Source organism: Achroia grisella, unplaced genomic scaffold, assembly GCF_030625045.1.
Source record: "Achroia grisella isolate CSIRO2021 unplaced genomic scaffold, CSIRO_AGI_Agris_v1 utg808, whole genome shotgun sequence".
In the NCBI taxonomy this organism is placed as follows: Eukaryota; Metazoa; Arthropoda; class Insecta; order Lepidoptera; family Pyralidae; genus Achroia; species Achroia grisella.
The window spans coordinates 1,390,686-1,408,383 of NW_026713029.1; the positions used below are offsets into that span (position 1 = coordinate 1,390,686).

A 17,698-nucleotide genomic window follows, 5' to 3' on the forward strand; every position below is an offset into this window, starting at 1 on the left:
GATTCATCACCAACGAAATTTATGAAGAACTTGGCATACTCACAGTAAAATAGAATTCCAAAAGAAAATATAAAAAGCCCCCTTGTAACCACTCAAACCTGCTACTCAACTGTTAGAACGACTTTACCCTAAGCGCCTAAAACGAAGCGATATCTTCTCTTATAAAAATGAAATGACATTTGTTAGTCTCGATAAAAAAAAAACTATCATTGTAATCCAACGTGGTACATCGAGGCATCGTACTCAAGATACTGGCGGTATTTCCTCTTTGGTTTGGACTATTGTCAGATGCTAAAACCTACAGCGACCTGTATAGATCTATTGTGTTCGCCCTTATTCAAAGCTGATCAGGTCTAGATCCGTGAGGGAGTGCGAGGGAAGAACTGAAGGATATTCTGAATGGCCATACTTAACCTTTTTATTGATTGATGTATTAGTAATTGTCGAATTGGTGTCACGCAGAGGGCGTCGTGTTCGGCGTGTCGCTGGAGACGCTGGTCCGCAAGGACGTGATCCTGTGGGAGGAGACGTGGAGCTGCGTGCCCAGCGTGGTGCGCGCGCTCGCCGCCGCGCTGCGGGCGCGCGCCGCGCACGAGGGGCTGCTGCGCGTGCCCGGCAACAAGCAGAAGGTATCACTACCCTCCTTTTTCCTATTCTAGTGCTGTTGGCCGCAGCTGGCCTTTACAGCTTTACCGAACGGCCTCATCGTTCGGTGAAGTTGTAAAGTCAGTTAGTATCCGTCAGGCGGGAGTTGGTCTTCAGCCGCTCCAGAAGTCCTTCCGGGGGTTTGGAGTGCCATCTCCTCTCGAGTGGAGATGACTATCTATCGTCCGGTGAAATTGTAAAGGCCAGCTGCGGCCAACAGCATTAGAGTAATCTGAAAAAAAAGACTGTAGTCTGAGGGCAACGCTAGGCGTTTGAAACTCAGCTCAGGCTGTCATGATTTTGAGTAGCGGTCCACCCCGAGACCACAGAGTGATTAATAAACCCTAATGTGAACATTGATTACAGATCGAAGCGCTGTGTCAGCTAATCGAGCGACAATGGTACTCGGAGCGAGCGAGCGTGGAGGCAGCGCTGTCTCGCGCCAGCAGCCACGACCTGGCCGCTGTCTTCAAGCGGCTACTGCGGGCGCTGCCTCAACCGCCACTCACACAAGAACTTATGCGACTCTTCTACCATACTTACGGTTAGTACAGCGGTATGAACAATATTGACTTTTGGGAGGAGTGATGGCCCTTGTGTGAGGGCCCTGTTAAGGAGTAATGCCTCTATAGCTTCCTCGATATTGGGGCATACATGGTACATTCCCATATACCATGTATGGAATCCTTGTGGTACCTCATAGAAAATATCTAAAGCATATAACATACCCACAATTTGATTGTTAAGGAGAGCAATTCGTAAATGGACTCAAAGTTTGGTATGTTTTGAAAATTTGCTTACTGTGTTTGTTGACGATTTCCTAATTTCTAAAATCTTCAAATCAATTTTTGATATTAAAATTATGTATGTTATATATGGGAGCATTAGAATTTTAGAAAGGAAAAGGTGGAGCATAGCACAAAAAAGGTTGCTAAAAACTGCTGTAAGATGTTTTTCAGTGAAACAGCCGACATCACATCTTAAGTGTTGTCTCTTTATTAGTCATGCGTTGATAAAGTGATGTCGTAGTGCTGTTCATATATTTAGGCAATAGTGATCACTTACCATCTGATATCCTGCTTTAGCTTGTTTGCCATAATAATTACGATAAAAAAAATGTTTGGTCCACAGCACTGACGGGCACGACGCAGGGCCGCGCCCTGAACCTTCTGGTGCTCCTCCTGCCGCCGGAGCAGCGCGCCACGCTCCGTGAATTGCTGCGGCTCGTGCAGGAGATAGTCGCGCGCGCCGACACCAACAAGATGAGCGAACATAATGTCGCTATGATTATTGCCCCTGCACTATTTCCGCCCAAGTGAGTTACCAAGTTACACTATTGAAGATATTTGAATATAGTTTAATAGGTCTTGTATGGGGGAAGATGATTATTTGTAATGTGGACTTATGATCTAGCAATGTACTTTGTCAGGTTGACCTATACCTGGTAAACCTGAAAGCGACCTACATGGCTACCTGACCTGACCTCATGCTTATCTTATGGTTCTCCACTGGTGCCCCGCCACCGTAAACCGTTAGCGCAAGCTGGAGCATCATTACATTATCATCCATAAAAAAATATATTAAATTAATTGTGTGTTAATTACCTATATTAGTAGTATTTGGGATAATCAACTGTTATTTTTTCTCCTTATCTTGTCGCACGGATGAAGTCATGAACAGAGAGAATAAAAAATAATTAAAACTGGATCGCTCTATAAAATGTTGTTTATTATCATTATACAGATATCTGAATACATACATCGTAACGCCAGACTTTAAAGTCTATATTTCTAAACTACGAATCAAATCGATATACATCCACGACATACAATATACGTATACCTAATTGTTTTTCAGCTTGCTGATCAAATCATCAGACAGTTTGGAGACACAGCTGGCTACAGCCGCTAACAGCTGCCACGTGACAGAGGCCTTAATGAGGTGGTGCGACCGGTTGTGGACCGTACCGGCCTCGCTACACGCCGCCTCGCAGAGAAAGCCAATGCCACACAGGCGGAATCACCACACCTGAGTTGCTGACTGTACTCTTGGCCAGCATCTAGATAAGGCAGACTGAACTGCTTTTGCGATTCAGGAACAGTCTTTTCCATAAGGGCAGAGGCCCAGGGAGTCTCAGAATATCAACATTGCTATTAACCGAAAAATGAATCGCACAAATTTCATGGGAACATTGCTAATTGGCTGCAATTTTGAAATACTTTTAGGCGGCCTTAAATTGTGCTTCTAAAGGCTCCTGAGCTAAGGAGGCGGCCCAAGGAATAGACTTTCGTTCCGATTTGCTCACATTTCAAGAATATTACATTGTAATATTCTACCCTCTCTGAGAACTTTCACCTTCGAATGGTGCTCGTTTAAGTATTATTTATATTAATGATTGAATGTTGTTTTCAGTCAAAGTTTGTGCTGTGCTTAATATAAATTCCTGAACAATATTTGAGTGATATGATTAATATTATTCAATTATAATCATCTATAATAATAATTATACATATACTCACGTGTTAATATTGTAGTTAACGCATTTAGTGTGGTATAAATGTGAATAAGATGCCAAATGTTCATCATATTTCTTAATTTAGTGATTTAAATATTCCTTTTGTATATGCGACAGCAGAAATGATTGGTTTAAAATATATACGAAAACGTCTAATAGTTAATGTGTAAAATTATTCGGTGCCATTTTCATTTGGTTTGTTTTAGTTACCATTTTGGCAAAGATCATAAGATATGGTGCCTTGTATTGCTGATATTGTAAATTGTAAGTTAATTCTGAATTCCATGTAACTTTACTAATTTTTATGTAAATAATAATCATTACTTTACTGTACGATTTTTTATTGTATAATATTTTACCAATACTTTGACTAGGCAAGCAAAGACTGACTTGGTGTTATGGATAAAGTATGTAATGATATTTCTAAGTATATTTACTGTATTATTTAATAAAAATCCAGAATAATTCAAATACCATTTCATTTATTATACCAACCTCTTTTATTACTTATTTTCCTGTCTTTTTAAGTGTGTGAGGAAATTTAAAATTAGTTTTTTAAAGAAAGAATGCCTGTATGACTGTTTCTAAGAAATGTTGATAGCAAACATAGAAAAATAAATAGAAAACATTCGAATTCCCATTTTAACATAGACGATAAACTGCTGAGACTCAGTACTTGTAATTCTTTAGGAGATAAATAGCTTCGTTGTCCGTACCACAAAGGATTCTATCTTTATCACAGTGTAAAGTATTAATAGCTTTATGTAAAGTGGGCATTAATGAGTTTGCTGTCATTGTATTCTTATCTTCCAAGGGCATCCATGTAGTGACTTGGTTGTCTGGTCCTTTAGTGCTTTTTGTTATACCTTCCATATTCCAATCCCAAACTTCACCTGATACTGAACAAGTCAGCAACCTGTTTGGGTTCTCTGGATGGAACTGCATTTCGGTAACTCCAGAGGAGTGTGCATTTAGTAAAGAGGTAGGGAATGAGTTCATACGGAGATCCCAGACAGCAAGAGATCCAGATTCGCTGCCCGCGAGGATTATGTGAGGTTGAGTTAAGTGGTACACAATACAGGTTGCAGCCAGTTCATCACCGGCTAAGAGGAATGATGCTGTAGGTTTGTTTTCAGCAGATCTGAGGTCCCATATCTTCATGTGTCCACGTATATTACCCGTAATAACCTAAAAAGTAGATTATCACAATTTTAAATAAAGCTTCACCACAAAACGTGAAGAGGCCATCCATTAATCACGTGAGGCTAGAAAGGGGCTGACAAAAATGACGACCTCACCACGTATTACCAAGGTGGAGGGGGGGTTAAAAATGCTTAAAAAAAGATGATGTGATGATGGGATGTACAATACAGAAAATTCGAGATATAAACTAACATATTTCATAAAAATGTACAAACTATATTTTCATGATGGCCAACATTATACTATATAGAGAGCACCATTTCATATAGATCCATATGGTATGATGCACCTGCCTACACTAATGGTATATGTTGACTGGGACCAGTAGAGGTTTATGAGATGTGCATGAAGTCAGGTCTGTTAGCCCATCATGGTTAATTCATCAGGAAATTAACCAGGATAGTTTAGTGGAGGACCAAATGGAGGTCACCACTTCCCATTACTCAGAATCCCTCCAGTGGGAAGAGAATTGTTAGTAATGTAGTCTAAGCAATGTACCATGTCAGATTACTCTTCAAGCAGCTCCCCTGGAAAGTATCGTGATAATTGTCACCAATTGACCTGACCTTGTGTTTATCTATCATGCTGCACTGGTGCCCCGCTGGCATAAACGTTTAGTGCAGTGAGATGCACTATTCAATTAAAATCTCTTAAAAAAATCCCTCCCTCTTACCTAACACCAGGGTAGTATAATTGCTCATCACTAAAGTAGAAAGAAATAAATCTTAGACAGCAAAAATATAATAAAACAATTACCTCATTGTGCTTTATAAAGCAAACAGAATGTAATGAACAGCTGTCAGCTCCAGTGAATGTACGAGTAATATTCCCTCTTCTGCCATTTAATATATTCAAGTTACCATCTTCCCCAATTGTTGCTATGTCCCCTTCAAATGTGTCTAGAGATGTACATGAACATTGTTCTATTCTGAAATAAAATGAAACACTAATTAATGGATTTATGTTAATTTGTTTAATTATAAAAGCACATACTAATTGTAAGAATTAAACATATACAGTACAGTGACCAAACTACGACTCAACTCAATGCTGAACAGTCAACACTAGGCTAACAAGCTATATCCAAACTCTATTCTAGATAGAAAGAATTTTCTGGTTAGGCAAACTAGGAAATTACGAAGACAACTATACAGGTTGAAAGAAAAAACACAGATATTGATAACTATTGAAAATAGATGAAGGAAATTGTTGGGATACTTGATATTATAAAGGATGAATTTATGAAAATTATTATTGAGACAAAATTAGAAAGGTCCCCCCTTTAAACAAGTTTATGTATATGGACATAAAATTAAGCACTGTAATACAGGAAATACAATCCTACAGCAGACACTACCAGTCTAGATTAAATGGACACAGTAATGAACTGGCCGCACAAATGTGGGGATTGGAGTCTAAGATTCTCTAGACTTGAAAGGTGTGACATTCATGGACTGGTGGAAAGATTTGCAGACAGTGCCTGACTCATTGAGGCAGCATCATGAATTTAAAAGGAATACAATTAAGACAAAACCATTAGATAGTATTATTGTATATAAAAAAAAAAACAGATTTCAAAAAGAAAAATAGGAGTTAATGAATTCATATGTAGATAAAGGTGGAGGTTATATATGTGTTATATTTGAATGAGTTGGATTTTAACAATCTAACCACCCATCTTCAATTATTTAACTGAGCAACATGCAAATTTCTTGCTCTTATTTCTTATAATGAGACAGCTTTCTGAGCTCATTCAGAAAGCTGTCTCATCATAAGAAAGTAAGTAAGTAAATTATCTAAATAAGTAATATGACTATTCAAAAATGCTTAAATTTTATTTGGATAAAGAATTTCTATAATTATTATAATAATAGAATTCTTCTTAGACTTCTTTTGTTTAAAATTTTTTTGGTTGTACATTTGAGATAATATAGTCTCAATATTAATTTATTATTGACTAACTTCTACCTATGATTTGGTCTGTGAAACCATAATGAACTAGGATAAAAATTATAAATCTATACAAAATAGAGGTATATTGATCAATCAAAAGGTATAAAGTAGCAATTAAATAATAAATATTCGAAATATTTCTAATAAATAAATAGAAAACATACTCAGTCAGTAAATAAGGATAAAAGTGGTTCACATACCCGTAATTATGCAACTTTTCCCACTCATATATACTTCTAAGTGGTGTTTGTTTCTCATATGCACTGACTTCTAACAAACGCACATTTCCATCAGACGTTGATACTGCTATTTTGGTTTTGTCCACAAATTTGATCTGAGTAACATCGCCGCCAACTGTATACTCCGAAAGCACCCGAGGATATTCAACCTCTTCCTCTTCATGGAGGCTCTCAAAAGTCCAAACTTTTACAGAATTAACGTCATCATCCCAACTACCGGTGAAAAAACACTTTGTTTCGACATACTCCTCTGGTATCCATCTAACCTTGTTGATTTTTTGTGATACGAACGTGCCTTGCACGTCAATTGGCATAATTGCTTTATAGAAGTTATTGTTTCCCAAATAAAACTGAAAACACTAATATTTCTTGCGAATACAAGCAGAAATAGAAAATAAAATATTTTTAAATTTGCTCAAAAAGTCAGTACACTGACTTAAGTTTTTTTTTTAATAAATAATAAGAATTTTTCGGCTTTGGCGTCTCCAACCGAGTTCATCACTTAATTCGAGTTGACATAAGATTACTACATATTAATTGCTGCTTATGCTTATTTATTTTATATTACTTATATAGTTCTCTATACAAATACATAATCGCATTCGCATCATGTAGAAATTGCATAACGAAAAGTGCATCCTATTGTGAGTGATCATTTTCATAGTAAGAGTTTTAGCAATAGTGATTCTTAATAACTTATACGTATAATATATGTACACCCATGTTAAGCCTATAATATATAAGTTTAGTATATATATTATTATATAACCGATTTCTAGTCATAAAAGCAATAATTAATTAAGTGATTGACTTTGTCAGCATAAATAAATATTGAAACAAGATTTTTCTTAAAATATACGATGTGCTGATTTGACTGTAAAAAATACCTAAAAAGAAAGTTAAAGAAACTATAGTAGATAGCTTTTTAAGAACACATATGTTAATTTTTACTTCATATTAAAAATGTGAAAATACTATCACAATAGTATTAAGATCAATTTTTGTATCGAAAATATAGATATAGATTTTTGTTTTCTATTGTTTATACTATTAATTCTCTAAGGAGTATAGTGAGTGACATTGACTGACCCTTACATTGATTGATGACAATGACATTCACTTGTTTGTTTTCATCTTGTGGTTATCACTTCATCTCTTATCAATGATTATCATTGATTCATTATTTCATAATAAATAGTAATAACTGAATTATATTACATATTTTGTTTTTTCTGTTTAACTTTCTGAACTATTTAAGTTAATTATCATACATTTGCATTGATATATATTTTTAATACTACTATTTTGTAGAAGAAAAAATGTCGCGCGACGGAATATTACTGCCGGCTGAATCTGCAGAGTATATTGCAAAACACTCTACACAAGTTAAAATACATGAAGAGGGTCTGGAGAAACTTTCCGAAGAGGTATGGAATCTTAACCTATAATAATTATCATAACAACTTAAAAACCGGTAAAAATACTATTAAAAAAATATATAATATCCAACACAGTAGATACTTTTTTGCCAATGGTAAGCAGTTACCACAGCCTATCTATTGTATGGGTTTTCCATGATGCTCATGTTGAGAGATATCATAAATTAATATTAAAAACCGAGTTGTTGCTGAGAGGGAAACTCCGAGCTGTTCCAGCGACTTGTGGCCCAGGTGTAAGTTTTAGGGCCTATATACATCAACACACAAGTGTTTCTCTCCCTGCCCAGCTAAATTCGGTAGAAATCTGCTAGTGCAGCTTTAGATACACATTCTACTTTAACCCATTGCAGTTCTAGATAGGTCAAGAATTTTTGAAGATTGTAGAGAGATTAAAGCACTTATTTATAATTTTTATTAAGCTGTATATTTCTATATAATTCCAAGTTTTTTCATATATATTTCAAGATTAGTTAATTTGGTTTCTTTATATATGGTCCCACATGGTGGCCCATGTGGTGGCCTCCTCCAACTTGCTCCAAGATTATTTGTTTGTAGCTACACTCATCCAATTTTCCCCTGTTATTTCTTTGATGTCATTGAATCATCTTTTCCTCTGTCTACTTTATTTATTTATATATTTAAGTTGTGTTACACAATTATGGTATATTAATTAATTCACACACATAATATGCACCATTTAGGTATTGCAACATACTTACTCACCTTTGTTGTTGACCCTAGCCATTTTGTTAATTGTACATACATACATACTATTTGGCTCTTTAAACTCATACATAATAGTATTTTGACCATTTTCTGATTCAAAATTTAAAAAAAAATTTATGATGGTCCAATTGACCTCAATCCAAAACCAAAAATCTCTTATTATTATGAGAATCCTCATATGGTGGGTATTCCTAAATAATATTTATTCCTGGATCAAAATTCCTTTACTATAATAATATCTCATTGTTTCAACTTTGTCTGTTGATTATCATTGTTAGCCTGTCTTTATCATTATTATTATCATTGTATTATTATTGAATGTCAATAAAATTATTACAAATTAGCATATTTAAACCTTTGAATGAATAATCATTAATATCTAGTCATATTTTGTTTTCATTTTTATATCATCATCCTTTCGATTCCATTCACCTTTCTTCTCGTCTTTGTTTCCTCTATAACACAGAAAGAGAAAGCAAGAAACAGAAATATAGGTACACAGAGCTTGTATTATGTGTACTAGTCAAGTGATATAGTATATGGATATTTTTTTGTAAATACATACACAATATATATATTATAGAAAACACCCAGACTGATACAAAGAATTACACTTATGAATACAAATATTTGTGCTGTGCAAGGAATCAAATCTATGACCATCGGAAGTGAAGCAGTGTGTTAACCGCTGAGGCCATTAAAAAAATAAAATAAACATTGCAATTGTTGTTATTTTAGATGTTATTGTCAATGAAAGACAAATTGGAGATACCAGACACTGGAGCCAACATTTCCTATCTGAGTAGAGATGACCCAAAAGCAGTTGACTGGATATTTGTGGCCGACACCCTTAATTTTTGCTTTTGGTCGTTTACTGGAGCTGAGAAGTGGACTGTGGAGGGACATCACGGTTATTATGCACTGGAGGCTGCACTCAGTAGAGCTGTTAAGGTGAATTATTATGTTTTTTTAATGATGATCATACACCCACCTGCTATACACTTTATTATGGATTAAAACACATTTATATTTTAGAAACATGTTTTGTAATATGACTCATCATGGAATGATTATATTTTAGTACTCTACATATTTGACTTTTTTGATAAAAAGTTATATTGAGGGTGACAATAAAAGACACACACAATTATTGTTATACAACACACTTTATACAAAGTCATCTGTCTAATCTATTTCAACTGCCATGCAGTTTCCTCTAATGCTGTTGGTCGCAGCTGGCTTTTACAGCTTCACTGGACGATAGGGGGCGAGTGTAGGTGGCACTTTAAACCCAAGGAAGGACCTACGGAGCGTCTGAAGGCCAATTCCAGCCAGACGGATACGACTTTAATCTGAGGGCACCGCTAGGGGCACGAACCTCAACTCAGGCCGTCGTAATTTAGATTCCCGTTTGAATTGGAAATTTGAATTGTTTGATGACTGATTTTGTACAAGTCTGTATGAGTATCTCAAAAAGCAGCGATTCATTTTGATGGATTGGACATGGCAATAAAATTACAGGATAGGTAGACCACATGTATTGCCATTCTAAGGTGTAGTGTTCCACGATGGCAGTATTTTTATATTCACACAGCGCCATCTAGGCCCAAGGTAAGCAAAGCTTGTGTTCTGGGTACTAGACAACTGATATAAATACTTAGATGTATTTTTTTAATATAATATATACATAACATACATAGAAAACAACTAGACCAATAACGACAATCATTCTCATGAATGTTCGTTCTGTACGAGGAATCGAACTCGCGGCCATTGCAGGTAAGGCAGTCCTGTAAAGATTCAAAAGCATCTCTCGTTAGTTACCACGCCCATATATAAATAAAGTCATAATAAGTATTATTCCAGGAAGGACACGACATTACAAATCCAGAATACTACTCAAAGATTACAGAAGACCAACTTCGAAACATAATGAGAAGTGATAACAATACAAGCATACCGTTATTCGAAAAGAGATTATCCACGCTTCATGAAGTAGGAGCAGTGTTACTGCAGAAATTTAACGGCACTTTCACCTCGTGTATTAAAGATGCTAACAAGTCCGCAGTGAAATTGCTTCAGATAGTAGTAGATAACTTTCCATGCTTCCGAGATGAAGTGGAGTATAAGGGTAGTAAGGTATCTTTGTACAAACGAGCACAGATTTTAATTGCCGATATATGGAACTTCTTTGGTGGCACCTCTTGGGGGGAATTCGAGGATATTGATGCCATAACAATGTTCGCGGACTATAGAATCCCTCAAGTCTTGGTGTATTTCGGAGTTTTGAGCTACACTGACGAAATAATGGAGAAATTGAAGAAAGGTTAGTTCTTCTAAATTGCTTTTTGGATAGCGGCCTCGCTGATTACGTATACATAGAAAACATCCAGACCGATACAAACAATCATACTCATGACTGAAAATGTTTGTGTCGTGCGAGGAATCGAACCCGCGAATATTGGAAGTAAGACGTTTACATCTAAGAGTGATTCTCATTATCCTGTGTATTTATTTATTTACCCTTTATTGGTTAGTAACCCTTTATTACAAAGAACATAAATTAGAGTAATAAGGTCTTATCGCATAAGTTATATCTTACAGTCAACTTTTGGGTAGAGGAGAATAGTTGTGAAAATGTTTTTTTTTTCAGATATATTGCTTGAAAGTGGTTCAGAGGAAGAGATCGAAATTAGAGGTTGTTCAATTCAAGCCGTGGAACTTTTAAAGAAAGTAATTGAACAGAAGATAAAGAAAAGTAACAAGAACATACAAGTGCCAAATTCAAGTGTTATCGACTACTATTTGTGGTGCTACAGGAGAAAGTACGCGGATGAATTAGAAGTAATACCTTTTCACAAGACGTTGGGTATTTTTTATTAATTTTATACTTAATTGACAATAACAAGATTTATAACTTAATATAAGAAGAAAGAAAATATAAAAAAAATATTCGATATATACTTAATCAATATAAGATGTCTTGTAAATTAATATAAGGAGAAAGAAAGGAAAGAAAAATATATTTATGCATGTAAGTAACAATAATAAAAAGTACAAAAAAAAAAAGGTTATAAAAATAATTGTAGCACTGATATGTGTGTGGTAACGGAAAGGTCTTTGCTCAGCATATGCGAGTTGCCACTACGCTGGCAGTCTCCTGTATATTATATATATACGTATATAATACATAGAATGTTATCGAATATAGTCACCAGTATCATAGAAACACTTGTCCAGCAAACAATAGTTACATTCACTAAGTCATACTCCGCCTATTTACTATCTAAAAAAGAATTTGACCGGGTTGAAATAAGGAATGCTAGTATATATTCGTTTTGTATGTATGGCTATAGTAATAATATATTTTATATACCGAAAATATTTTGGTAATTATAAAATATAAATTAGAATAACAATAAGTAGATACATAGTATCTCAAGGAAAGAAATAGGCTGTTTACTATATAAAAAGGTGCAAAAGGGTTCATCCCCGTTAGGGATGAACATTTGTGCTGACAAAGTTGCTATAGTAATGATATATTTTATATACAGTAAATATGTTGGTAAATACCCAAGCCATGGAACAAATAATATACATTTATTGTTATATCAATTTTATTATTTATATTTTTGTAATAACATATAATCATTGTTATTTTTTGCATTTTTATTTTATCACAATAGTATTAATGGTCCCACAGTACATAATAAGGAGGGAGTCATTTATTGCACCGCTTATAAGTAGATTTAGCTGAATTCCTCGCAACATAACTGGATTATACACTTAAATTAAGAGGTATCGCATTACGCAGAAATTACAGAAATTACAGAGTCATGACAATAGGCAGAAATTACAGCACGAGAGGGACATCTTAGTCCTTGAACGGTAAGGATGAGAGTTATTACGGGTGTCACATGATAACGTGATGTCCGTAGTGCTATTCATGTGTATAGAGATTGGTTACAGCTTACCATCAGGTGGACTGTCAGTTTGTTTGACATTCCATTTAATAAAATAGATTGGATCATTAAATATGACCAACAGCCCGCCTTTTGAACACAATCGAATAGAAATTAAATTAAAAAGTTATGTTATAAAAGAAGACACATTATTAATATGTAAAAAAAATATGTAAATCTGCAGTTAAAAGTTCGATAATGCCATAATAAGATAAAATATTTTTTTTGTATCACAAAGTTGGTAATCGATAAAACGGCCCTTGAGGTACGGCATTTGATGGTAAATGGTTGCCGTAGCCTAGTTTTGATTCGATTCTGAAATAATATTTAATTTTAAATAATAAAAAATATTAATTTATGTACATGGAATATTATATTACGTAAAATTTTAATTACATATAGTTAACTATAATAGACATACAAATCTTTCTTGGTTCTATAATCCTTAGATATTAAATCTGTATATTCAAACAGAAGGCGAAGATGTATCCTTAAAATATCTGAATGATGGATAAACCTATATTAAAATTCATTCATAATTTATGAAGTTTAGAAGTGTATAAAAGATGCCAATAGCAACTTTATTAAGAAAGCTGTGGTGCGAGGAAATGGCTTTATAAATCTATCAGAATATACATATATACCCAGTAATATGATGTTTATATACAACTTTGGCATTCGCTAACAACTTAACTGTCGAAATGATGACGTTCAATGAAGTTTAGAAAAATGGCACTAACTTATTTACACCGTAACCTAAATGTATATTAAATATTTTATACAATTAATATCGTCCACAAAAATATACGTTACAAAATAACCTACAGTTGATGTTACATCATGGTACGTTTGAAAAGGTATACTCTTAGTATCACGTTATCATTCAGAATTGTTTCAACTACGTGAATTGTTTACATTTTTTAAACAAGTTGTAGTTGAAATCCTTAGATTTGAACGCATGCACAGAAAATCATGTAAAAAGTACGTGATATCAGTTGTCTACGGGATTACAATATTGATACTCGCTTTTATTAAACGAGTCACACAAATAGAATATGGAATTTACGACATAATACCTTACAATGATATTGTGCAACCACAATATGTTATCATTTTTTTGTATCAAACACTTCAAGAGATTACGTTCACGACCTAATTCAGTAATAGCAATAGTAGTTTCTACTACACAAATAGGCATGTATAAATATTTGTAATACTTGGAATATGAATAAATAAAATAAATTATGACCTTGACATTTAAATTAGAGATATTGTTATCTATAAAAATCATTTTCCCTTGCTATTACTAAATTTGCTTTTGAGACTTTCGAAGAACGCTAACTTAGATTTTAGATTTCCAGGCTCTGGTTGTGGGCTGCCTGGTCTGCTAGATTCCTTTGTGACGTCTTCTCCTTCTGGAATCTCTTTAGAGCCACCGGGGACTGTGATTGGATTGGGTCTAGATAATTTTAGCTCTTCTCTAAATTCCTTGGAGACGCTTCTGGCTGTCAGACTGTGCATATAGACTTTACTTGATGGTTTCTCTGAATTTAGGATGTTCTCTTTGCTTTTTCGCCGCTTTATAGCCTGTTGTTGTGGCTGGAAGAAAGATATAATTTATTTAGGATAATATTTTACCTTACTGAATTAGAGATATAAAAGATGATTAAGATAAATAGTAATAATAGTTTACTATTCACAGGAAAATAAAAAGAATAGCAATTTAGAAATAATCACTTTCCAAATTGGTTTCTACCTGAATTGTTAATACTGTGTATTGCTTAAGGATGTAACAACAGTAAGCTGTCATTTTAAAATTATCATTAATGTTATAATTATACATCGTAATATGTTAACTGACCTTTGCCGGCTCATCTAAATTATCCATACTAACAAACTTTTTAGCCAATTCCTTCACTTTGGGCAGTTTCGCTAAAATATCATCCACTTCACCAATCTCCGAGACTTTCTTCAAACATTCCTCTTCGGTCAATGTATCTATCTCTACACTGCTACTTGAACTGAGACTGATATTGGTTTCCTCTACATTCTTATCATGTGTATCTATACTGTCATCTACAACTTCATGTCTTGGAGATACCTTATCTTCGGGTTGACATTTAATTATCTCGCCTGTTTGCACATTGTAGATCTTAATTGAATCTTCCAAACTACTTGTACTCATATAAGAGTTGTCTACGCTAAAATTTGATGGCGATTTTAAAGGTTCGTCAGTAGCTTTATCTATTTCATTATTCACTATGGGAGTGTCTGTGTTATAGGCAGATTGCAATATTTCTTCAAATTTCTGGTCTGTGTCATCATCGACAATCACTGGCTTGGCGTTAAATAATGTGTTTTCATTGGCGTCGTCATATTCTATCATAATATCTATTTTATTATTATCGGAGTTTGTGGTTATGGACTCTTTTGGTTGGTTTTTAGTGAAGGTCGTATACTGTTGGTTTTCAGCAATCGTGTTGAATTGCTTTATAAGTAATCCCTGAAAGTTTAATATCGATATGAAGTATAATGTTTAGCATATACAGTTATTATATTACACAGTAAGTTTAAACTATAAGAAAAGATTCTATAACGCCATCTAAAAGCCCCAATTCGTGCTAAATCAATTTATAAATTTACATTTTATACAACGTGGTGGTTTGCGTGCTCTAAAAATAAATATAAACGTGCAATTTTCAAACATGCCATACTGATATGAGATTATAATGTAGATGATATAAATGTAGGTGGTACATAAAGTCAGTCGTGTAAGAATATGATTAATATCGTTAAAGGTGTTAGTTCACAGACAAGCCATCCAATGCAGTTAGTCATAATTTTTGGGCAAAATCGTACAACACTCACCACTAACTTCTTGGAAGATTACTGTAGTAGGAATAGTACTGAAAATGTTCATTAAATAGGACACATGTATAAGTGCAGTACTAGAAATACCATCATAGTTATATGTGCAAAGTGCTGTTAGTCAGCGGATTCTTATACAACAAAAACATGCCAACTTTTACACACAACAAGCTACTGTGTGTCAAAACGAAGATATTTTAGATTTTTGTGGACGATTTAGCAATGATAGCAGATCCTCTCACCACAATTGAACGTTTTATGAAAGGTGGTTGTGATGATAGAATTATCCTAGTTTTCTACATCTAATATTGCATATTTTTGGACAGCTATGTAAGTATTATACATAGTAAGAGATTCGTATAGTACATAAGGGGAAATATCGGTAGGACTGATTACATTGTCAGTATAAGTGCTACTTGAGATTGAAGGTGTATTAGACAATTTGGAAATAAGAGAAGGTTTCACCAGAGGTCATTACGAAAACCTTTGTTTAACCTTAGACTTCCACCGAATGTATAATTGAGACCAGGCCGTCGCTTAGAGCGAATGCACAGGTCTTCGCTTCTTAGAGTGTTGCTCCGCCTAACATTCGTATACGTCTCGAAAAGGTCTTCAGTAATCTCTGGTATTTGTGGTATTTTAAGTCTAACTATATCCTCGTTTTCCACATAACCGTCACCTTCGCACACAGTTCTACTTTGTTGTCTTACGTTGGCATTTTGACTGATTTTACGCTTGTCTGTCACATGATTTTCGTCAGCGTTATCGTTCTGTCTATCGGGGTTTTCGAAAATAGGATTTATGGCGAAGTTGGGGCTTGCATTTCGTGGGCTGAGAACGGCGCGGACGATGTTCTGATGAAGAGCGGACGCTTCGAGGTCACTCAATGAGCTGCTAGCACTTACAGGCGATAATTCTGTATCGAAATTGTCTAAACTTGTAGATTTGTTCATTGATGACAGGGAGCTCGTGTCGCTGAAACTATTCTTCTTGCGAGCCCCACATGCATTTCGGGCATCTTTTATGTAATAATCTCTGCCGTAACTGAAAGAGATTGAAAATTATTAGTACAACGTATTTTATATAGTTAATATTCTATAGCAGAATTCGAATCCCTATCTCTCACATATCTGCGTTGATTCTATTTTCTGCTATATAATGGAAATAATATTATTTTAATAATACAAGCCATGCCATCTATTGTTAAAATAGTATTTTTATCCAAAATAATTTGTCGCGATATTGATCTCGACAACTACTTTCTGATAATTGTCATCGTTCAATTTAGCATTCCTTAGATATGTATTTAAAACTTTTTCAAATAGAATAATTTGCATTAGTGCTTGCGCTTATAATTAAAGAAAATATCGTGGAAACTGTTACATACCGTTTATATTCTGAAATGTCATCAGCTAGAACATCTTTTAAAATTCTCGGCGAAGGACTTTTGGATCTTGTACCATTCATAGCTACTGTAGTATCAAGCACTAATGAATTGCTTTCTTTCTCTTCCTTAACTGGGATCTCTTCTTTATCATCTATCTCTTTTGAAGCTTTTGTATCAAGATCTTCTTGATCCATTGCTTTAGCAGTCAGCGTGTCAAATAAAGAAGAGGCACTTTTAGTCGTCAGCCTTTTTTGTATTGCTTCTGGAGAATAAGGGTTATTTGGCATTTCCACATAGTTCAACCATTTCTTACGTTCTCTGTACGCGATCGATCCTAGAAGTTTAATGATTTTATTATTATTTTAACATTTATTAACAGTTATAATTATTTTTTTTTTCTTTATAAATCTATTCATCTATTCTTACGAAATAATTCTAATAAATTAATACGTGTTTGTTTTTTTACTAAGCTATTGTACTATTTTTGAAAATCTTACAGTTGCAATAATATCAACATAGAATTTAATACTGCTTGCTGCTGCTGCTAATTTAATACTGCTAATTTGAAAAAAGTTGATAAAATATCGAATTATTTTGAAGTATGAATATATTATTGTGATATTTACCTGGTATTAAATCTTCTTTGTCCGTATCACGAGTTGGTATTCTATGAAAAATAAAAATAATGACTTCTTGATAGTGTTCATATAACTTTATAGCGAATATTAGAATGAATTTGGTATAAAACAAGTTGTATATAA

At 34.3% G+C, this 17,698-nt stretch overlaps 4 protein-coding genes across 4 annotated transcripts in view; 2 read left to right on the forward strand and 2 right to left on the reverse strand.

Moving 5' to 3' along the window:
* The window catches only part of LOC131851847 (rho GTPase-activating protein conundrum), a gene marked incomplete at its 5' end in the record, with an annotated part of 69,322 nt that extends 65,708 nt beyond the window's left edge, over window positions 1-3,614 (forward strand). The window contains 4 exons of the mRNA XM_059202411.1: window positions 463-629; window positions 1,012-1,189; window positions 1,777-1,960; window positions 2,503-3,614. Coding sequence (XP_059058394.1) covers window positions 463-629; window positions 1,012-1,189; window positions 1,777-1,960; window positions 2,503-2,677 — 704 coding nt within the window. The remainder of the gene's footprint in view (window positions 1-462; window positions 630-1,011; window positions 1,190-1,776; window positions 1,961-2,502) is intronic.
* A 175-nt stretch (window positions 3,615-3,789) lies between these two features.
* On the reverse strand, window positions 3,790-6,990 carry LOC131851848 (nucleoporin Nup43). Its single transcript, XM_059202412.1, has 3 exons — window positions 6,517-6,990; window positions 5,120-5,291; window positions 3,790-4,348 (listed from the first exon to the last, which is right to left on the reverse strand). The coding sequence occupies exons 1-3, from the start codon at window positions 6,867-6,869 to the stop codon at window positions 3,830-3,832; spliced, it is 1,044 nt and encodes a 347-aa protein (XP_059058395.1). The 5' UTR covers window positions 6,870-6,990; the 3' UTR covers window positions 3,790-3,829.
* A 682-nt stretch (window positions 6,991-7,672) lies between these two features.
* LOC131851873 (queuosine 5'-phosphate N-glycosylase/hydrolase) lies at window positions 7,673-11,882 on the forward strand. The gene is made up of 5 exons (XM_059202435.1): window positions 7,673-7,752; window positions 7,867-7,982; window positions 9,459-9,671; window positions 10,587-11,046; window positions 11,374-11,882. The coding sequence occupies exons 2-5, from the start codon at window positions 7,875-7,877 to the stop codon at window positions 11,601-11,603; spliced, it is 1,011 nt and encodes a 336-aa protein (XP_059058418.1). The 5' UTR covers window positions 7,673-7,752; window positions 7,867-7,874; the 3' UTR covers window positions 11,604-11,882.
* A 636-nt stretch (window positions 11,883-12,518) lies between these two features.
* LOC131851876 (uncharacterized) overlaps window positions 12,519-17,698 on the reverse strand; it is a 67,974-nt gene continuing 62,794 nt past the window's right edge. The window contains exons 8-12 of the mRNA XM_059202439.1: window positions 17,564-17,604; window positions 16,938-17,271; window positions 16,261-16,594; window positions 14,544-15,185; window positions 12,519-14,281 (exon numbers count right to left, since the gene is read on the reverse strand). Coding sequence (XP_059058422.1) covers window positions 13,970-14,281; window positions 14,544-15,185; window positions 16,261-16,594; window positions 16,938-17,271; window positions 17,564-17,604 — 1,663 coding nt within the window. The 3' untranslated portion in view covers window positions 12,519-13,969. The remainder of the gene's footprint in view (window positions 14,282-14,543; window positions 15,186-16,260; window positions 16,595-16,937; window positions 17,272-17,563; window positions 17,605-17,698) is intronic.